The sequence below is a fragment of the Rhinatrema bivittatum genome, chromosome 13 (assembly GCF_901001135.1).
Source record: "Rhinatrema bivittatum chromosome 13, aRhiBiv1.1, whole genome shotgun sequence".
In the NCBI taxonomy this organism is placed as follows: Eukaryota; Metazoa; Chordata; class Amphibia; order Gymnophiona; family Rhinatrematidae; genus Rhinatrema; species Rhinatrema bivittatum.
The window spans coordinates 48,658,783-48,682,057 of NC_042627.1; the positions used below are offsets into that span (position 1 = coordinate 48,658,783).

At 46.4% G+C, this 23,275-nt stretch overlaps 1 protein-coding gene across 1 annotated transcript in view; it reads left to right on the forward strand.

The window, feature by feature from the left end:
• NEDD4 (NEDD4 E3 ubiquitin protein ligase) overlaps nucleotides 1-23,275 on the forward strand; it is a 582,598-nt gene that overhangs the window by 311,802 nt on the left and 247,521 nt on the right. The window contains exons 10-11 of the mRNA XM_029574322.1: nucleotides 18,187-18,304; nucleotides 18,391-18,537. Coding sequence (XP_029430182.1) covers nucleotides 18,187-18,304; nucleotides 18,391-18,537 — 265 coding nt within the window. The remainder of the gene's footprint in view (nucleotides 1-18,186; nucleotides 18,305-18,390; nucleotides 18,538-23,275) is intronic.

The window sequence follows — 23,275 nt, forward strand, 5'->3', positions numbered from 1 at the left end:
GCTTAGCTCTGCTTTTTGTTCCACAGCACTACTGTTTGCAGAACTGGCCTAGTAATGAAGACCCTACGATACCAAGAGGATCTTTTCTATTCTGATTTCACAGAATCAAGCTATTCAAGGACTAGAGGAGTGCATCTTTGTCACTGGTGGCTTTCCCATGTCTATCTAACCTTGGGGCTGTCCTTCCAAATTCCCCTTTGCCAAATTTTTCTGATGACAGATGCCTCCAACCTTAGCTGGAGGACTCATACTCAATGGCTTCACACCTACAACCCTTGATCAGTTAAGGAAAAACTTTATCGTATCAATTTCATAGAATTATAAACTGCAGAGATCAGGTGACCAACAAAAGTGACCTAATACAAACAACTAGATAATCATGTTCTACCTAAATAAGCAGAGAGGAATGGGTTTATTCCTCTACTTGGGAGATTGTCTAGATGTGGTAGTGGTCCAATTTTCATGGAATAACCTTAAGAACTACATATCTGGCAGGAAAGGAAAACAACCTGGTAGACAGGCTCAACTGTATTCTAGACCCCACAAGTGGTCCCTGGATTAAGAGGTGGCAAATGTATTTCTGGAGTAGGAAATACCCAATATAGACCTATCTGCAACTGTAGTGACCAAGACGGTCTTGACCTCCTGCTCTAGGGGAAAATCAGAAGACAGATTATCAATTGCCTTCCACCACATTGGGGGATACCATTTTTGTATGCATATTCTCCAGTTCCCCTGCTAAAACTCAGAAGAGACTAAAGAACTGTGATCCTTATAGCACCTTCTTGATCGTGATGTTTGGTTTCCTCTCCTTCAGATTGGGCACTGTCCCAACCTTGATCATTCAGAATCAAGGAACATTTTCTTCCTAACATTCATTCTCTGGCCTTTAAAGCCTGGTTGTTGAAAGTGAAATGATTCTTATCCCAGGACAACCAGGATGCTAGTCCTCACATATGGGGTGACATCATTGATGGAGCCCTATTGTGGAAAACTTTCTGTCAAAGTTTCTAGAAACGTTTGACTGGCCCTGTGAGGCCACTGAGCATGCCCAGCATGCCATGATATTCTCTGCCACAGGGGTCTCTCTTCAGTCTTCGTTTTTCCGTGCTGCTGTAGGCATCGTGGAGCAGGAGCCTTTGTGAGTTTCCTCACAGTTTTTTTGTCTGACTTAAAAAAAAAAAAAAAAAATCAGATTTCACATTCATTCTCTCCCACATCGGGATCTCTCAGGTTTCCACCGGCTGGTGAGTAAATCTTTGTCTCGTTTTTACTCTTTGAGTAAAAATGAGTAAAATGTTTTCCTCTCACGTTTCTTCTCATTTCATCAATGGCTGTCAATGTTAAAATGGCCACGGGATTTTAAAAATATCCCATCTGTAATCGGACAATGTCCATTACAGACCCACACCTTGAGTGTGTGCTTTGTTTGGGTCAAACACATGACGTAACAACCTGTCCCAAATGTGCAGAAATGACCGCGAAGGGAAGAAAAGCCTGCCAAGAAAAGATGGAGCATTTATTCCATCTACAACTTAAGAACATAAGAAATTGCCATGCTGGGTCAGACCAAGGGTCCATCAAGCCCAGCATCATGTTTCCAACAGAGGCCAAACCAGGCCACAAGAACCTGGCAATTATCCAAACACTAAGAAGATCCCATGCTACTGATGCAATTAATAGCAGTGGCTATTCTCTAAGTAAATTTGATTAATAGCCGTTAATGGACTTCTCCTCCAAGAACTTATCCAAACCTTTTTTGAACCCAGCTACACTAACTGCACTAACCACATCCTCTGGCAACAAATTCCAGAGCTTTATTGTGCGTTGAGTGAAAAAGAATTTTCTCCGATTAGTCCTAAATGTGCTACTTGCTAACTTCATGGAATGCCTCCTAGTCCTTCTATTATTCGAAAGTGTAAATAACCGAGTCACATCTACTCGTTCAAGACCTCTATCATATTCCCCCCTCAGCCGTCTCTTCTCCAAGCTGAACAGCCCTAACCTCTTCAGCCTTTCCTCACAGGGGAGCTGTTCCATCCCCTTTATCATTTTAGTTGCCCTTCTCTGTACCTTCTCCATCGCAACTATATCTTTTTTGAGATGCGGCGACCAGAATTGTACACAGTATTCAAGGTGCAATCTCACCATGGAGCGATATAGAGGCATTATGACATTTTCCGCTTTATTAACCATTCCCTTCCTAATAATTCCTAATATTCTGTTTGCTTTTTTGACTGCTGCAGCACACTGAGCCGACAATTTTAAAGTATTATCCACTATGATGCCTAGATCTTTTTCCTGGGTGGTAGCTCCTAATATGGAACCTAACATCGTGTAACTACAGGAAGGGTTATTCTTCTGCAGCTATTGTAATCATAATGTTGAAAAGAAACACAAAATGTGAATATCTCCCTCAATAGCTGTTGGTATCACACTTATTTCTCATCTCCTGTTCCTGTCTGCCATCTCCTGTTCCTGTTCTTCCATCTCCCTCCACAATGACTAAACCGAACACTGTTCGAAGCACCACCATCGACACCGACACCCATCGATACTAGAGGCGCTTCTCTCCCCGGAGGAATCGACCGCGAAACGGTCTAGAAGCCAGGAAACACTGGTACCTCAGAAGCCAAGGCCTTCATCCCATAGAGACACACCAGTTGTCGAACCTCCACAGGGCTCTGTGGAAGGAACATTGACACCTCCACTGCCACCGCATACAGCTGCTCTGCCTGCACCAGCTGTTACGCAGGAATTGTCGGATTTCATCCATCAAGCAGTGCTCCAGGCCTTAAAGGATCAACAGATGTCGATTCCAGTGCTTGCACCAATGCCGGCACCACAGCCTAAGTCAATACCAAGGCGACCATCAATACTGACACCGATTCCATCGCCGATGCCTGACCTGATGCTGTCGATGCCAATGTCACCTGGGGCTCCAGGACATCCTGAAGTTGCACTGTACCAACTTCTCATGAAGAAATTTGATGAAATCGTCGGTGCCATTCCATCTAAGCCACGAGAAGACATTCCTGGACGGATACCTATAGATGATCCGCAGCCAGGTCCTTCTGGACTTCCTCATCCACCAAGATCTTCTCCAATGTCTCCACATCAGGACGATCCATATGAGACATGGGATGACAGGCATACAGACACTTCCACTGAAGGATTTATGTCAGATCCTTCCCCTCCAGAACAAAGGAAGAAATCTCCACCGGAGGATTTATCCTTCACAAACTTTGTTTAGGATATGGCGGACACCATACCCTTCACCCTGGTAACTGAGGAAGATGCTAGACAGCAAACACTGGAGGTCCTCCAATTTGTGGATCCTCCAAAACACGTATTCCTGTACGTACCCGGATCAGTCCAGACAGTGGGTTGAGCCTCCTTTCCAGCAGGTGGAGACAGACTAAAACTTGAAGGATGCCTATCAGGACAGAGCCTATCCTCTACCCCTTCAGTATTCGTCTGTCTCCAGCAGGTGCAGCATCTCCCCTTCGGTTCTCTGCTGTAGGCTAGTCAGCCTCTTCTTCTTTCTTTTTCGGCTCAAGCAAGTAGTTCTTTGATTCCCGCTTGTTTTAGAAACAAAGGAAAAAAATCTATGAAGGAAATTTTGCCTTCTTTTAGTGCTTTTACTGTTTTTGTGTGGGAGATGTCAGTCTACCAGCTCTTGCCCGGCTCAGGGGGGCTTTGCCCCTTTTGCAGGAGGGGTTTGCCTGCATAGTCCTGAGTCCGTGGACGCTTCCAGGTGTGGGGACCGACGCTCTCTGGGCCTCGTTCCCCCTCTGGCTGCCGAGAGGGTTTTTAACCCGCTGCTGCGCTCAGTAAAAAAAAAAAAAAAAGAGTTTAAAAGTTTCAAACTTTCAATAAGTTGCAGGTACTTACCTACCTCTAACTTATTTGCAGCAGTTGACCAGCTTTTTTATTTTTTTCTGGTCAGAGTAGGGCTAGAACCGGCAGCCAGAGAAGCAGAAGGCAGCAGGTTTCCCGCCTGCTCTCTCCTGCTGTGCAGGCTGTGTCAATCAAGCTTTTTTTTTCAGCTTTTTTTTTCTTCAGCCGTGGCTTAGCTATGTCCCGGCTGGCAGCCTGCCTTTCTTGTGGCTGCCCTCTTCGCGTTTTTCGCGGCAGGGCCTCTGTACTGCTTGCCTGCCGGGTGGGAAGGTCCCTCCTCGGCAGGACAAGCAAATTTAGGCCCGGGGCTCCACTCCTCCCGGCATGGCTAGGCCTTTCCCGGGTTGGCAGAGCCCGGGAACGGCCGCCATATTGGATTTTTCATCGGGGCCGATTTCAGTGCTCCCTGGGGCTGGGGGGCCAGATTCTTTTGATTTAACCCCCAATTTGGCCCTTGCGGGTGCCCAGGTGGGGGGGTCCTGACCTTCCCTCGCCCCCCCCCCCCCCCCCCCCGCCAAATCCAGGGTCCCTTTTTCAGCGGATTTTGTCCTCCTCATGCACAAATCTTATCTAGCTAGCCTGCATGAGATGGACGAAAGCCTCCCCCCCCCCCCCCCCCCCCCCCGCCAAAAATCCCTCGCTCAGCGCTGTTGACCACTGGACCGGCCGCGGAGCCCCAGGGACCAGTTCGGGTGCAGGTGGTCCCGGGGGTCGTCCCCCCCCCCCCCCTCCCTGGTGTCTCCTGTGTCCTCTGACCCCGCTGCTTCTTCGGATTCGGCGGATGCCCTCCCCAAGAGGGGGATGACCCTAGAGCCCTCTGTCTTTTTCGTAAGGAGGAATTAGAGCCCCTCCTCCCTTTTGTTTTGCAGGAGCTGGGTCTGGAGAGTCCCTCCGTGGATAATCTCATGTCCTCGCTCCCTAAGGATATGAACCCGGTTCTGGGAGGGCTCCGGCCTCGGCCTTTCTCTTCCACCCCATGCTTAAGCTCCTTATCCTGCGGGAATGGGAGAGGCTCCTAAGGGTGCGCTTCGGGTGGGGCGTGCGATGGATAAGCTCTATCCCCTCCCGGGGGAGGGCTTGGAGCTGTTGCGATATCCATCGGTGGATTCTTATGTTTCTGCTGTGGCCAAGCACACCACGATTCCGGTGGAAGTTTCCACGGCCTTGAAGGATTCACAAGATCGTAAGCTGGAGGCTCACCTAAAGCACATCTTCGACGTTCTGGTCCTTGGGGTCCGGGGCGTCTTGTTGTAGCAGTCTCATGATGAGAGCGGGCCTCCAGTGGGTCCAACAGTTTCTCTGCACCCGGGAGCTTCCACCAGGTGAGGCAGAACAAGCCGAACGTCTGGAGGCAGTCACTGCTTACGTATCGGACGCCCTCTACGATCTGGTCCGTGTCCAGGCGAAGGCGATGGTTTCGGCAGTGGCGGCCCGGAGGCTCCTTTGGCTACGCCACTGGTCGGCTGATCAGTCCTCGAAGACTCGGCTGGGCACGCTGCCCTTCAAAGGTAAGATGCTCTTTGGCGAGGATCTTGAGAAGCTTATGGACTCCTTGGCTGACAACAAGGTCCATAAGCTCCCAGAGGACCGCCCTAAGTCTTTCCAATCCTTCGCGGCCTCTCGCTCTCGCTTCAGGGGCCAGCGTCGCTTCACTTCTCGGGGGCAGGGCGGTTCTGTGAGGGGGGGATCTTCTCGTGCGCAGTCCTGGTCACAGTCCTTTCGTGGCAGACGGCCCTTTCGCGAGGGCCAGCCCGTGCGTGCCGCCGCTAAACCTGCCACGCAATGAAGTTCAGCCGACCCATTCCTCGGTTCCTTACCTCGGCGGACGCCTCTCCCTGTTCTTTGAGGAATGGGTCAAGATCACGTCGGATCAGTGGGTCCTCGACATTATCAGAGACGGGTACGCTTTCGACCTCGTCAGGGAACTTCCAGATCTCTTTCTTTGCTCGCCTTGCGGCCGGGCCAAGAGGGACGCGGTGGTCCAGACTCTCTCCAAGCTTCTGGATCTGGGAGCGGTGGTCCCAGTCCCGGAAAGGGAAATCGGCGCCAGCCCAAAAAGGACGGGTCCTTCCGCCCAATATTGGACCTCAAGAGGGTCAATCGGGCTCTCAAGATCCCCCACTTCCGCATGGAAACCCTGCGGGCGGTCATTGCGGCGGTCCGCCCCGGAGAGTTCCTTGCTTCTCTCGATCTCGCAGAAGCTTATTTTCATATTCCCATTCACCGCGACTATCAGAAGTATCTCTGATTCCCCATTCTCAACCAGGACTTCTAGTTTTGAGCTCTCCCCTTCGGCCTCGCGACCGCTCCTCGCACCTTTACGAATGTCATGGTAGTAGTAGCAGCGGCCTTGCGCCGGGAGGGGATTCTCGTCCATCCCTATCTGGACGATTGGCTCATCAGGGCCAAGTCGGAGACCTCTTGCCGGTGGACGGTGGAGCGCGTCTTGGAGCTCCTTTCCTCTCTCGGGTGGACAGTGAACTTTTCCAAGAGCAAGCTTCAGCCCTCCCAGGAGTTGGAATTTCTGGGAGCCCACTTCGACGCCCGAGTAGGCAAGGTTTTCTTACCTCGGGCGCGAGCCCTCAAGCTGATCGATCAGGTCCAGACTTGATTGCCCTACCCTCCCCGACAGCCTGGGATTATCTCCAAGTCCTGGGATCCATGGCTTCTACCATCGACCTTGTCCCCTGGGCTTTTGCTCATATGCGTCCGTTACAGAAAGCTTTGCTGTCCCGTTGGCAGCCAGTGTCTGAGCAGTTCCACGTAGTCCTTCCGTTCTTGGATTCTACTGCTGACGAATTACAGTGGTGGCTGCCTCTTCCTCATCTTCTGCAAGGGATGCCTCTTCAAGCTCCACAGTGAACGATAGTGACCACGGACTCCAGCCTGTTGGGCTGGAGTGCGGTCTGCCTTTCTCAGTCCACCCAGGGAACATGGTCGCAGACTCAGTTGCGCTGGCACATCAATCGACTGGAAACTTTGGCGGTCTGCCTGGCGCTTCAGGAGTTCCTTCCCCTGACCCGCGGCAAGGCGGTATGAGTCCTGTCCGACAACTCCACCACAGTGGCCTACATCAATCGCCAAGGGGGCACTCGCAGTCCCCTGGTAGCCTTAGAAGCCAGCCGTCTCCTCGCTTGGGCGCAGCGTCACCTACAGTGCCTTGTGGCTTCTCACATCGCCGGAAAAGACAATGTTCAAGCCGACTTCCTCAGCTGGCAGTCGCTCGATCCGGGAGAGTGGGAGCTCTCGGACGCGGCCATGGCTCTGATAGTGGACAGGTGGGGTCCTCCTCACCTTGACCTCATGGCGACTCTGCGCAATGCCAAGGCCAATCGCTTCTTCAGCCGCTGGAGGGAGCACGGCGCAGAGGGCGTGGATGCTCTGGCTCTACCTTGGCCAGCGGACGTCCTTCTGTACGTGTTTCCCCCATGGCCACTGGTGGGGAAAGTTCTCAGGAGAATCGAGCTCCACTGGGAACCGGTGATTCTCGTCGCTCCCGAGTGGCCGCAAAGACCGTGGTTCACGGATCTCATCAATCTAGCGGTGGACGGGCCCCTGCGCCTCTGTCATCTCCCTCGTGTCCTCCGGCAGGGGCCTGTATTTTTCGACCAGGCCGATCGCTTCTGTCTTGTGGCCTGGCTTTTGAACGGCGTCGCCTGAGGTGCAAAGGTTATAGGGAGGAGGTCATCTCCACCCTGCTGCGAGCCCGGAAGCAGTCGACTTCTCTGGCCTATGTGCGCATCTGGAAAGTTTTTGAGTCCGCGTGTACGGAGGCGGGTGTCCCTGCGCGCTCCGCCTCGATTCCTTTGATTCTTTCTTTTCTTCAGAAGGGTCTCTCTAAGGGCCTCTCCTTCAGTTCTCTATTCGTTCAAGTCTGTGCGCTCGGCTCTCTCCTGGGTCGGGTGGACGGTCATGCCTTAGCAGTTCACCCTGACGTGATTTGTTTCCTCAGGGGCGTTAGACACCTCCGCGCCCCCTCTCAGGCCACGTGTCCGTCGTGGAGTCTCAACCTAGTCCTTCGGGCTCTCTATGCGGCTCCCATTGAGCCTCTTCGCCACGCTACGCTCAAGGATCTTACTCTAAAGACTGTCTTTCTGGTCTCTATTTCCTCTGCTCGCCGTATTTCCGAGCTTCAGGCGCTGTCCTGTCGGGAGCCCTTCTTGCGTTTCTCGGATTCCGGGGTTTCTCTCAGCACGGTTCCTTTCTTCTTGCTGAAGGTTGTCTCCGCTTTTCACTTCAACCAATCGGTCGAACTCCCAGCGTTCTCTCCGGAGGAGATTGCGGGTACGGCGGGTGGCGATCTTCGTCGGCTAGATGTAAAACGAGTCTTGCTTCGCTATCTCCAGGTCACCAATGACTTCCGGGTATCGGACCATCTCTTCGTCCTTTGGAGTGGTCCCAACCGCGGTAAACAGGCTTCTAAGACCACGATTGCGTGGTGGTTGAAGGAAGCCATTTCCTCGGTGTATCTTTGTCAAGGTCGTCCGCTTCCTGAGGGTCTGAAGGCCCATTCTCTGCGTTCTCAGGCTACTTCGTGGGCAGAGAGTCAATCTGTCTCCCCGCAGGAGATTTGCAGGGCCGCCACTTGGATGTCTCTGCACACTTTTGCTCGGCACTACCATCTGGATGTACATGCTCCGGTGTTCGGTTCCTTTGGGCGGCAAGTGCTTCGAGCGGGACTGTCTCGGTCCCACCCAGTTTAGGGAAGCTTTGGTACATCCGGGTACTTACAGGAAAGGAAAATTAGTTCTTACCTGTTAATTTTCGTTCCTGTAGTACCACAGATCAGTCCAGACGCCCTTCCCTGTCTGTCTTCTGTCCTCTCGAAGCTTGTTTTCTTGCAGGTCTGCAGATTTCCATATATTTCTTTGTGCAAGATTACTGAGCAATTACACCAGAAGCCTTGGTCATTTTCTTATACCAAGTTGATGCAACAGCATATAGGTATACCATGTTTTCTACATTATTCTATATTTGCTCCGTTGAGCTTTACAGTTACTTGCTTGATCCTATTCTTGGGTTTGTTGTTTTATGCTTTGACATATGTGATACTGAAGGGGTAGAGGATAGGCTCTGTCCTGATATAGGGCATCCTTCAAGTTTTAGTCTGTCTCCACCTGCTGGAAAGGAGGCTCAACCCACTGTCTGGACTGATCCGTGGTACTACAGGAACGAAAATTAACAGGTAAGAACTAATTTTCCTTTAGCCATACCTGTCCATGAAGTCCTCCTAGACTTACAGCATAGACTCTGGGAGCACCCATGCTCAGTACCTGCTATCAATAAAAGAGTAGACACTACTTATTTGGTACAGTCTGTTCCCGGCTACCAAAAAGCACAACTTCCACACCAATCAGTGGGTGTGGAATCCGCACAAAAGAAATCAAAAAGGATAAGGCCGCATTCCTCCACTCCTCCAGGCAAGGATCATAGATTTTTGGATTCCCTGGGTAGGAAAATTTATCAAGGAGCCATGTTAAATACAAGAATGTCATCATATCATTTATACATGACTCAATATCAGAGGAATCTGTGGAAACAAATGCAAGAATTTTCAACTTCATTGCTACAGCAATATCAGGAAGCAGCCCAAGCAATCATTCATAAAGGACTTGAAGCTGGCAAGCACGAAGTCCGAGCCACTTATGATGGTTTTGAAACAGCCTCCAGGGTAGTGGCCTCTGGTATAAGTGCAAGACGTTGGGCATGGCTTAAAGCCTCAGACCTCAGGCCTGAAGTTCAGGAAAAGTTAGTTGACTTACCATGTATTGGTGAAAACCTTTTTGGTTCTAAAGTGCAATATGCTGTAGCACGATTAAAAGAACACACAGAAACCTAGCGCCAACTTTTGTTAGTTCCACAGGATTCTGCTACCCAGGCATCTCGCCGGCCTCCAAGAAAAGAATCTAGATGACCCTTTTATCGGCAGAGGCGTTATTACCCTCCAGCATCAAAGGGAAGATCTTCTAGGCCGCAGCAAAGAGCTCAGCCCAGACAACCTAGGGCGGCTAGGCCTCAACCTTCGCCACAGACGGGACCGGCTGCAGGCTTTTGAGGCTTTTCCTGGAGACCAAAGCCATCTCTTCAATCCTCAACCAGATCTTCTGGTAGGAGGCAGAGTATCCTGCTTCTACAACCATTGGTTACAAATAACAGACCAATGGGTACTTGCAATAATATCTCGAGGTTACCAACTCAATTTCCTCTCAACTCCAAGAGATTTATCCTCTGAGACCTCTTCCTCTAAGCGAAAATCACATAATCCAATTACAAGTAGAATTATCCACCCTTCTGAGAGCCAGAGCTGTAGAGCCGGTGCCCTGGACTCAGCAGGGCAGAGGATTCTATTCCCGCTATTTCCTCATTCCAAAGAAAACTGGAGGACTATGTCCCATCCTAGACCTCAGAAATCTCAACAAATTTCTGAAGAAAGAAAAGTTCAGGATGGTCTCTCTAGGCACCATGCTTCCACTTCTTCAAACAGGAGATTGGCTTTGTTCTCTGGATCTTCAAAACGCTTACGCTCACATACCAATATTCCCTCCTCATCGCAAGTATCTGCGCTTCATGGTGGGTCATCAACATTTCCAGTACAGAGTACTACCATTCGGACTTGCCTCTGCTCACAGAGTATTCACCAAATGTCTGGCAGTAATAGCAGCACACTTGCACAAGGAAAGTGTCCATGTCTTTCCCTGTTTAGACGACTGGCTCATCAGAAGTCAATCTCAACAAGGAGCTCTGGCTTCTCTCAGTTGAACCATTACTCTACTTCACTCCATGGGATTTCTCATCAATTATCAAAAGTCCCATATCATTCCGTCTCACCTGCTTCAATTTATAGGAGCAGAATTGAACACCATACTTTCAAAACGTTTTCTACCCGGGGATTGGGCAGACACACTTTCCCTGCTGGCAAACATGTTTCACTCAAAGAAACAAGCAACAGCTCATCAGTTTCTGACATTACTAGGCCACATGGCCTCCACAGTTCATATCACCCCTATGGCAAGACTAGCCATGAGGGTAACTCAATGGACTTTAAGATCACAATGGATCCAAGCCATTCAACCACTGTCTTCTTCAATTCAAGTAACCCACCAGCTACGTTCATCTCTACTTTGGTGGGCGAACAAGGACAATTTGCGCAAGGGCCTACCCTTCCAGCAACCAGTCCCACAGATATCTTTAACTACAGATGCATCCACCTTAGGCTGGGGAGCTCACATAGACAATCTCCAAACCCAGGGTACTTGGACTAAACTCGAAGCAACATTTCAAACCAATTTCCTGGAACTTCGAGCTATACGTTATGCGCTGCATGCGTTCACGGACTGCCTTTCACACAAGACTGTTCTGATCCAAACAGACAATACAGTAGCCATGTGGTACATCAACAAACAGGGAGGTACGGGCTCATATCTCCTTTGTCAAGAAGCCGCACAGATTTGGGATTGGGCCCTGACACACTCCATGTTTCTCCGGGCCACTTATCTGGCAGGCATTCACAACATAGTGGCGGATCGACTCAGTCGTCAATTCCAACCGCACGAATGGTCCCTGGATCCCTTAGTAGAGACGAGGATATTTCAATGTTGGGGACAACCAACAATAGACCTCTTAGCGTCACACCTGAATCACAAAGTGAACAAGTTCTGCACCTTGCACAGACAGAAACACTAGCCAGCCAAGGACGCATTTGCTCGCCCTTGGAACTCAGGCCTTCTATACGCATATCCTCCGATACCGCTCATAACCAAAACTCTATTGAAACTACAACAGGACAAGAGGTCCATGATACTCATAACCCCATATTGGCCTCGACAAGTATGGTTTCCCACACTTCTAGACCTCTCGATCAGAGAACCAATTCGCCTGGGTGTAGCTCCCACTCTCATAACTCAGGATCAGGGTCGGTTGCGCCATCCCAACCTTCAATCCTTATCCCTGACAGCATGGATGTTGAAAGCTTGATTTTGCAATCACTCAATCTTTCAACCAATGTATCTCAAGGGCTTATAGCTTCACGTAAACCTTCAACTCGAGAGAACTATTCTTCGAAATGGAAAAGGTTTACTTTGTGGTGCATGCAAAAGAACATTGATCCTTTCTCCTGCCCCACAACATCTCTATTAGACTATTTATGCCATCTTTCAGACTCTGGTCTCCAGACCTCATCTGTAAGTGCAATCTCGGCTTACATTAACAAGATGGGAGATGCACCAATATCCATACATCCTCTTTATCAGTAGATTTATGAGAGGTTTAATTCACCTCAAACCACTAATTCGACCACCTGTCACAGAATGGGACCTGAATTTGGTCTTAACAAAACTCATGCGTTCTCCATTTGAACCCATGAATTCCTGTGATCTTAAATTTCTTACATGGAAAACTATCTTCCTTATAGGCATTACATCAGCTAGAAGGGTTAGTGAGTTGCAAGCACTTGTCATGTACTCACCTTATACAAACTTTCTACATGACAGAGTGGTTCTCTGAACACATCCAAAATTCCTCCCCAAGGTAGTTACGGAATTCCACTTGTTCCAATCCATAGTTTTGCCCACATTCTTTCCAAGACCTCATTCTCACCAAGGAGGACGGGCCTTACATACCTTGGACTATAAACGTGCTCTAGCATTCTACTTAGACCGAACTGCAGTCCACAGGAAATCCACTCAACATTTTGGATCTTATGATCCAAACAAACCGGGAAAAGCAGTAGGTAAACATACTCTATCCAATTGGCTAGCAGATTGCATACAGTTTTGCTATGAAAAAGCAGGCCTTCTTCTCCAAGGGCGAGTAAAGGCGCATTCAGTAAGAGCAATGTCAACCTCAGTAGCACACTATCGTTCAGAGCCATTTCTTGACATATGTAAAGCAGCAACATGGAGTTCTCTTCACACCTTTGCAGCTCATTACTGTTTGGACAAACAAGGACGACAAGATTCAGCATTTAATCCAACTCCTTCTACATCCAATCTGCTGTTATCTTTGGCTGCCTCATTTCCAACAACAATACTTCACTGTTGCTTCACTACAAAATGACTCAGCCTCTAGCTTGCTAATCACCCATATGTGAGGACTAGCATCCTGCTTGTCCTGGGATAAAGCAAAATTGCTTACCTTGTAATACCGTAGGTGTTATCCCAGGACAGCAGGATGTAGTCTTCACGAAACCCACCCGCCTCCCTGCGGAGTTGGGTCAGATACGTTTTATTATTTTATTTTTTGCTAAAGCTTATTGCTACATACGAGACTGAAGAGAGACCCCTGTGGCAGAGAATATCATGGCATGCTGGGCATGCTCAGTGGCCTCACAGGGCCAGTCAAAAGTTTCTAGAAACTTTGACAGAAAGTTTTCCGCAATAGGGCTCCATCAATGGTGTCACCCCATATGTGAGGACTACATCCTGCTGTCCTGGGATAACACCTATTCCCTGTACATACCCGGATCAGTCCAGACTCCTGGGTTTGGCCCCCCCTCTAGCAGATGGAGACAGAAGTTTACAAACAAAAACTGCCACCTACAGTCCAGCAGTATTCTTCTGTCTCCTAGCAGGTGGAGAGGGTGCCAAACCTACAGTCTGTGCTGAGGCCTAGATTTAGGTGGGTATTTAGTGTGTAAAAAAAAAAAAAAGAAAGAGAAAGCAGTTTGAGAGTAGGAAGACGACGGATTGGTGTTCAGACCACAGAGGCTTGCCTGCTGGTCACCGAGCCTGCCTCCCAGAGGGTAATGAGGTCCTGAGGTGACCATCCCCTCTGGTTGAGGCCGCTGTTACATGGGGGAGCTCCACTGCCAGCATCTATCAGGGCTGGGGGTGACATCAGGGTGCCCGGTTCCCTCCCTCCAGCTGGACCCGGACCTGATTTACCGGTAACTGTGTCTGTGTGTTAAAAAAAAAAAAAAAAGTACTGCCTGTTTTTCTTCTTTTGTCTGTGCCTCGTCTCTCCTGTCCTGTTCCTGTGAGGGGGGAGGTAGAGGACCGCCGTCGCCGGCTCATAATGTTAGGGCCATAGCAGCATCTAAGGTTGGCCGCCATTGAGGAGATTTGCAAGGCTATAATGTGGAGTTCAGTTCACATTTAATTCCCATTAGTGTCTGGACACTGACTCCCAATATGACAGCTGGTTTGGCTAATCTGTTCGAGGGATAGAATCCAACTCCATCCCCATTAAAACCCATTATATTCTTTCAGATTGTCTTCATAGGAAAATTGTTTGTTTAACCCGTTGGCTTCTTTCCCGCTCTTACCCCTTTTGGGTTGGAAGACAGCCCTTAGCTAGGATTTCACACATTTGTGACTGATTAATTCTGCTTATCCTCAGAGAAAACAGTTCCTTACCTGTAATGAGTATGGACAGCAGGATAATCAGCCATATATATTGCCCCCTTCCCTTATGGAGTTGGCTTGTTTTAAGCTAATATATAGGACTGGAGATGGCCATATAGCTCTCTAGGATATTGTATGTTGGCACTATTGAATGAGTGACATTAAGAAGTTAAAAGGGGGTTTTTTGCATATGATACTGCAGCAAAGGGGACTTGCCTGAAGGAGTAGAGAGAATGAAAAGTGGTTTAAGAAAGCCTGAAGAGTGGTTTAAAGTTTGCAGCTGGAATTCAATGCCAAGAAGTGCAGAGTCATACATTTTGGGGTGCAGTAATCCAGAACAGTTGTATGCAATATGGGGTGAAATACCAATGTACATGGACCAGGAAAGTGATCTTGGAGTGATAGTGTCTGAAGATCTGAAGGCAATGAAGCAATGTGAGAAGGTGGTGACTAAAGCCAGAGGGATGCTGGGCTGCACAGAGAAAGGAATAACCAGCAGGAAAAAAACCCAAGATATTAATGCCCTTGTACAAGTCTTCAGTGAGGCCTCACCTGAACTGTGTTCAGTTCTAGAGACCATATCTACAAAAAGGATAAGAACAGGTTGGAAGCAGTCCAGAGAAGGGCAATCAAATTGGTGTGGTGTCTGCATCAGAAGACCTATAGGGATAAGCTGAAGGATCTAAATATGTATACCCTGGAGGAGAGGAGGTGCTGGGAGATATGATACAGCCATTCAGATACCTGAAATGTGTTAATGATGCACAAACTTTTCATTGGAAAGGAAACAGTAGAACTCCAGGGGAGGTTAACTGAGAACCAACATAAGAAAATATTTCTTCATAGAGAGGTTGGTAGATGCCTGGAATGCTCTTCTGGAAGAGGTGGTGAAGACAAGAACAATATTGGAATTCAAAAGGGCATGGTATAAACACTGCAGATCCTTAGAGGCTAGAGCAGGGGTCGGGAACCCATGGCTCGCGAGCCAGATATGGCTCTTTTGAGGGCTGCATCTGGCTCGCAGACAAGTGTCGCCATACTTCGCGGTTCCCCGCTGACCCAGCTGCTCCCCGGTCCTCCGCCGCCCGGGCTTAAAATGCTGTCAGCCCGGGCGGAACGCGGCAGGACAGCTGGAGTCAGCGGCACCGGCGTGCTCTCTTCTCCCCCCCCCCCCGCGGCCCGGAAGAGGAAGTGGAGAGCATCGAGTGCCTGCGCGGGAAGAAGAGACCACACTAGCGTGGTCTCTTCTTCCGCGCAGGCACCCGATGCTCACCACTTCCTCTTCCGGGCCGCGGGGGGGAGGAGAAGAGAGCACGCCGACTGGAGTCATCTGGGTGCCTGCGCGGGAGTCATCGGGTGTCAGCCGGGTGCCAGCGCTGGAGTCATCGGGTGCCTGCGCGGGTCTTCCCGCGCAGGCACCCGATGCTCTCCACTTCCTCTTCCGGGCCGCGGGAAGAAGAGAGCACGTGCTCTCTTCTTCCCGCGGCCCGGAAGAGGAAGTGGAGAGCATCGGGTGCCTGCGCAGGAAGACCCGCGCAGGCACGCTAGTGTCCGACGGGAAGAAGACTGCAGCGCGGCTCGGAGGAAAATGAAAATCTTCAACCGCGGCCGATGGGACTCCGCCTTCGCCTCCGCGAGGGCTGAAAATGAAGGAGGTTAGCGTTGGGAGGTGGCTGCTGCTGCCGCGAGTTCCCGGGGGGGGGGAAGGGGGAGAGAGAGAGTGAATGAATGAGTGAGCAAGCATGTGTGTTTGAGATCCTGTGTGTGTGAGTGAGAGATTGCATGTATGTGAATGATTGAGAGCCTGTATATGTGAAAGAGAGTATGTCTGTGATTGAGATCCTGCCTGTGAGAGAGAGAGCATGAATGTAAGTTTACCATTGGGAACCTGTATGTGTAAGTTTGTAATTGAAAACCTGTTTGTTTGAAAGAGTATGTGTGTATGATTGAGATCCTTTGTGTGTGAGAGAGATCATGTGTATGTATGATTAAGAGCCTGTGTGTATAAGTAAGAGAGAGATCATGTGTGTCTGTGTCTGATTGACAGCTGGTTTAGGTGATGGAGCATGTGAGTATGTGATTGAGAGCCTGTGTTTAAATGAGAGAGAGAGACCATGTGTGTCTGTGTGATTGAGAGCTGATTTAGGTGAGGGAGCATGTGAGTATGTGATTGAGAGCCTGTGTTTAAATGAGAGAGAGAGACCATGTGTGTATGTGTGTGATTGAGAGCTGATTTAGGTGAGGGAGCATGTGAGTATGTGATTGAGAGCCTGTGTGTAAATGAGAGAAAGAGAGGACATGTTTGTAAGCATGTGAATGAGAGTCTGTGTGTGAGAGAAAAAGACAGCATGTATTTATGTGATTGAAAGCCTGTGTGTGTGTAAGCGTGAAAAGATAGACAGCATGTGTGTAAATGTGTAATTAAGAGCCTATATAAGTGAGAGAGAAAAAACATTTGTATATGTGAGTGACTGAGAGCATGTGTGTATAGGTGTGTCATTGAGAGCCAGTGTGAGAGAGAGCGCTGGTATGTGACTGAGAGAGGAGAAAGTTCCAAGCAAACCACCCCACCTCCTGCTAATTCAGAACAATCTCAGGACACCTGGATATCAAACGTTCCCAGGTATGCAGAGCAAAAAATTTTTGTATCCTTATTATTTTTCATTACTGGATCTTTGTGTCTGCTATTTTGAAATATTTTGTTGGTATCTGGAAATGTTTTATATGAGTTTTTAATTATTGGATATTCCACTCATCAGCTGTTTCGAAATATGTTCTTTTTGTTAGTACAGTTTTACTGCTGATGATTTTATATTTCTTGATTTGTTTTATAAGGATGTGTGATGTTTCTTTTTTCCTTTGTTACACTGCATACAGAGACTCTGGCTTGTTGCAGTTTCCAATTCAGTTTTTGTCTGCATGCTTCTTGTTATGCGTTTTGGTCTCTTTATTCTATGTTAGGTGAGGGACAGCACGTGATTCAGGTGAGGTTTTCTGCTGGCGTGTAGTTTCTGTGTAGGATTCTATAGCAGCCTGACTTGGTCCGTTTTCCTAATAGGAGATGTATTGGTGTCTTAAGGCCTGGTGTAATATTTTCAGAGACTTATTGTACTTTAAAAGTGTGATCTTACATAAAATGCACACATTTACTTGTATTTAGTTTTAAACATATTGTATGGCTCTCATGGAATTACATTTTAAAATATGTGGCGTTTATGGCTCTCTCAGCCAAAAAGGTTCCTGACCCCTGGGCTAGAGTATAGAAATGAAGAACTAGGGTAAACTATAGGTATAACATTGCTGCATAGGGGGTTGGGGGAATATGCACAGAGCATCATTTACTACCCTTGATAAAAGGCGTGGGGGTAATGTGCACGGAGTGGCAGTTGCTATCCTTAACAGAAGGAGAGGGAGTATCTGCATGGAGTGGCATTTGCTACCATAAGCAGTTTGCTGGGCAGACTTGATTGACCATTTGATATTTATCTGCCATCAATTACTGTGTTATGTCACACATTGTAGATAAGTAACTTTGTTGTACAGAGCCTCTCCATTCTCAAATACTTTACATTGTAAGACTGGGAAATGAAATATCTAATAGTTTCTCTTTTTGAAACACATACTTGTAGAAGTTGGATTTACTTGTGCTGTTAATTCAATACAGAAGTTTATTCACACTCTTGAAACAATTTGTATTTCTTAGTGGATGAGTAATCTCTCAAGCCCATAAACTAGACTGTTTTCCATTTGAATGCTTCCTAATTTAGCAAGATTTTAGATTAACTGGGATGTTAATAGAAATGTATTTAAAAATCTTGCTAATTTCTTATATGAAAAAAAAAACAGCTGTAACTCATTAGACCTATATGGCAGCAGTTCTAGATTAGGCAGCAACAAAGTATGAAGTGTTCATTGTGATCTTTTTTTTATGTTGTTGTCTTAACAGGGATAGCACAGTTGGTGCAGGTAATGGGAGCATACATTTGGAAGCACAGCATGCATTTACCACCCGGCGGCAAATATCTGAAGAAACTGAAAATCCAGAGAACAGAGAGTCTCCAGAGGTAAAAATTAATATAACAAAATGAATCTAGCAATTTAAGAATGGGATGTTTTCCTGTGTTCAGTGCATTACTGTTCCCTTTTATAGAGCTGGGAAATTATAACTGAAGATGAGGCAACAATGTACAGCAACCACAATCTTCAAGCATCTTCTGAGCAGAGCAGTTTTGATATACAGTCTCACCTTGCAGAAGAATTAAACACAAGACTCAGTACTTCAGGAAGTTCATCCAATGTCCGAATGAGTTCCTGCATTGTAAGAAAGCATTACTTTTTTTAAGCAAGACATATAACCCTTATATAATAACCAAAAACTCCTTTAATATTCTATATGTCAGACCTACAATATAATCCCTCATTTATTAATACATTGATGGATGACTGTTTGTTCCCAGAAGCTGGCCTCCATCACCTATAGCCCATAACTGTTAAACGCTATGTCAGATTATTATTCATGGATGTGACATCAGGATAGATTTATGCATATTAAAGAATAAATGAGAATAATCATATTGTTAGCAACTCTTGGGGTAACTCTGGCCATTCTGCAGGCAAGTCAGCCAGGTATACCTATCTTGCTAACTTTTAAGATAGCCGAGTATATTCAGTGGTGCAGCAGTGCCACTGAATATTCCAGTTAAATTAGCTGGATAGGTGTATTCAGCTAACTTATCTAACCGCTCAGTGATTGAATATGGACCCCTCTTAGGTTTTGCATCTCAAGATAAGCTATATGACCAAACAATCTCCCACCTGTCTAGTAGAAGAAAAAAAAACTTCCAATACACTCTCCCACCCAAATCTGTAAAAAATAAATAAATAAATTATATATAGAGAACTGCCAACCCAATCTGCAAAAAACATAATGATCTCCTCTACATTCTTCCCCTCCCACCAAGTCCCCAATCCCACCCCAATCTGTCAAAAAAAACAAAACAGGACTGGTTCAGTGGCAGTGCTGTGTCCAGCCATGTAGATGGACCTGGGTTTCATTCCAAGTTCATGTCTTCTGGGGTTAGGGTACTATGGCTGGATTTAAGGTCCATGATTGTAAGGCTCGGGAAAGAGCACCCCCCCCCCCCCCCCTCGCACCGAGGACTAGACTAAAGGAAGTTGGGAGGGGATATAAAAGAGGAAGAAAAAATCCCTGGATAGTTGCGAATGAAGGCTCATGGTGACAGATCCTAGCCCTGGTTAATTTTAAGGCTCCTCTATTAGTACATAACATTATGTATGTATGTCATAATTTTAGGCAAAGCTATAATTCCATAAATCAATAGAATATCTATAGATAAATATGTGCAATGCCTACATAGTATAGTTCATTTTTGTATCCCATAAGTATATGTAACTACAATATGTAGAAATTGTAGTTGCCTAATACTCTGCATTTGTTAATGAAATACCTTCATTTTAAATACTTATTAATTGTGAGAAAGCATTTTTAAATACTGAAGGACTATTTTAAATAGTACTTTGGCAACCTTTTCACTGTTCATTCTGAGAAAAAGATTCTTTATTCATTTTTCTCTAAATTTAAAATTTTAACATACTTGGCCTCACTAAAATGAATGGAAAAATGTTTTTATTTCTAGAGTCACGTTTCTACTAATACACTTGTTAAGGAATACAGCAGGGTGGTTGCCATGTTAGTCCACTTGAATACACAGAAGTAAAGGTTAACAAATAAAAATAAAAAAAATATTTGTATGTTAGGTAATATCTTTTTATTGGACTAACAATACATTTCATGACTAGCTTTTTAGAGCTAAAACTCTCTTCTTCAGGTCAGGATTAAAATGAACAAAATATGACATTTACTAGAAAATATAAAGTAGTTTAGCTGTCATAAGTAAACCAACTTTTATGATTCATTTATGGCAGCTAAATGCCATCTTTTGCACATTTGAATTCTGATTTGAAAAAGAGTTTTAGCTTTCAGAAGGAATGCAATTATATCTGTAGTATTTAAGATAGAAGTACAAATTTGGACAGGCCTGATGCACTGCAAGTTGCCATGCGAGAGATTTTGGTTTAGTTTCCAAGCTCTGCTTCTTGTTCTTGGACCAATCTGGGATGCTACAGAGACAGCATTTATAGTCCCTAGAGGTATAGATTTCCATTCATCACATCAAAGCGAGGCCTAGAGGCCAGACTCTGGGTGTATACATACCTAGTTCTGAAAAGCGATGCTCTGTGTGTGGCCTCTAGCCAAGGAGTCTTGCAGCTATGGTTGGGCTAGAGGGGAGAGGAAAAGATTTAAAATATGGTAAAACACCAGGTAGTTGGAAATGAAGGCTCATAGCACTGTAGCCTAGTAGAGGCCTGATTGCACTGAGCTGAAAACCCCTGCTGAACAAAAATTAACCAATGTGCAAATTAAGGTTATTCTCTTCTCTTTTTGTGATTTCAAGAACCAGACCAGAAGAGAGAGTCTACAAACATATACTCAAGAAGAACTTCCTACAGTACCGGTTGTAAGGGTCTCTTTCACGCTACATTTTTAAATAGTTTGCTTCCTCTACATTACTTCAAGAACTATAATTCCTCCTCCTTCCTCTCCTGGCTCAGCATCTCTTTTCTGTCCTACTTCTGGCAACCTGCGGGTTTCAAACATCAGCAGTTTTAACCTCGTAGCGCTCCCTGTAGAGTCCTCCACAATTCCAACATCTGATGATTGAACTGTGTGGCCACAGGAGGGAGGGGAGAGAAGAGGCCCTGACTCAGGCATCAGGAGGATCATCCACAACTGGGTTAAAAGTGCTGAGCTAGGACAGAAAGGGGGAGACAGGCAAGAGCTTAAATGGTTTGAAGTTGAGGAGATGGAGAGCAGGACTAAAGACTAGAGATTTTTGCAGAGTGGGGACTTCAGGTATTTGGAGATTGGGATGGGGGAAGAGTTGGAGACTCTGGAGTTATGGGAGCGCACAGGGATAGAACATAGATACTGGGATTTGGGGGGGGGAAAGGAGCAAAGGAAAACAGAGACCAGAGCATTGGTGGTGAAGGCGACGGGTTGGGGAAGATTCAGGGATTGAAATGTGAGTGATTGGGGAGAGAGCAGGGGCTCATGAAATTGAGAGTAAGTTGGGGGAGAGCCCAGACTTGAGGATTGTGGGGAATTTGGGGGAGAATGGGGTCTAAGAAATGTTGGGACTGCAAGACTTGGGGGTGGGGGAAGATCAGGGACTTTGATATTGGGGATTAGAGTGGGAACTTAGATAATTAGATGGGTGCAGCGCAGGGACTTCGGGATGAGGGAGAGCGGGGACTTGGCAACTAAGTGAGGGAGATGACAGTGGGGACTTGGCAATTTAGATGGGTAAGGCTGAGATGAGGAGGAGGTAAGACAAGGGGCCTGAAGAATGCTTCCATTGTATGCAAATATATTTCATGCATATTCATTATGGATACCCTGAGAACCAGACCTGTTTGTGGCTCTCCAGAACAGGAGCTGCTACCTCTGTCTTATATCTTTGTATTTTGCTCAGTATAGGCAGAAATGCATTTTTGTTTATATTTCTCTGATGTTGCATTGCATGCAGAGTCTTGATTGCTGGGGGTTTCCATTTCAGTTTTTGTCTGCATGTAGTTCTAACTTGTGATCCCTTGTTCTGTAATGGGTGAGGGTATGTGACACAGGTGAGGGTGGGCTTGATATGTGGAAATGTCATTTTGGCTTGTCCTCCTCCATACTCTTGCCCCCACCCCCAACAATATTTCTATCTAGTATTGGATGCTGCATTTGCAATAGGAAGCAATTGGGAAAGAAACTTGGCAGGTCTGCATGCAACTGGACTTGATTAAAAAATTATAATTAAGAAGCACATTCATGAATTGATAGACATTGTTTATGATGTTTCTTTTATATATTTGTATTTGGCACTGATAGTTTAAGGTAAATGATTTATATGTCTTTGTTTATTAATGCCATAATTTATTTCTTTAACACTTTTAGCTATTGCCCACGTCGTCTGGGCTTCCACCGGGTTGGGAAGAAAAACTTGATGATAAAGGAAGAGCTTATTATATAGACCATAATACCAGAACTACTACTTGGGAAAGGCCATCAATACAGGTAATTCAAATACATATTTTGTTTTATAAGACTTAGTAAGAATGTTGACAACATAAGGTTACTCTAAATTAGGTTCAGAGATCAGACAGCAAAAAATAAGTGAAGGAATGGAAAAGGGAATTGTACATTCAGTAAAACCTAAAATTTAGTGAGTTAATGAATATGGCAAATTAAAGATTTGTGTTCTATGCATCTTAAGTCTGAATTTCTGAATAAAAATTGATAAGTAGCATTGTTATACCATTACTTTTGTATAAACACGGGCCCAGGGTGGCTTCCAGTTTACTATGACTCACAGTAACTGATGCAGAATTGCTCTTTCCATATAATGTGGTAAACTGCCTGGCTACCTCAGACCCATGATCATATCATTGCCTGCTCCATGGCTCCATTGAAGCTGGCTACCGGCAGCATTGCTCTGCTATTCCACTCCATTTCTTCACCCCACCCTCCCCACATGAAGCCTGCTGCTCTACTCCTCCCTCTCCCCCCTCCCAAAATGAGTTGCTCCTCAACCCTACCCTTCTTTTCTCCATAATGTCACCCACAGATTGTTTTCATGGGCACATTGTTTAAAGAAACTATTTGAAGTGCAGCAGCTTTTAAAGTTTACTGGAATTTAATTTGTTTATTCTCAGTTGCTTCTCTTGATTTTTATTTTTTTTTTGGTTTGTTTAAACAAGTGCTCAAGTGGCTCACCATATTATATTTTGTTTCAAGTTGTAAAATTGTACAATATAAAAGTAACTTCTCAAAAACATTTTCTGCAGCAGACATCTATGGAATTATCTCCACAGTCATCTCATCAAAGTGCTTCTGTTTGTCAACAAACACAGATAACAGGGGATTCTGGGCAGCCTCCCTTGAACCAGCAAACTGAATATGAGCAAGGATT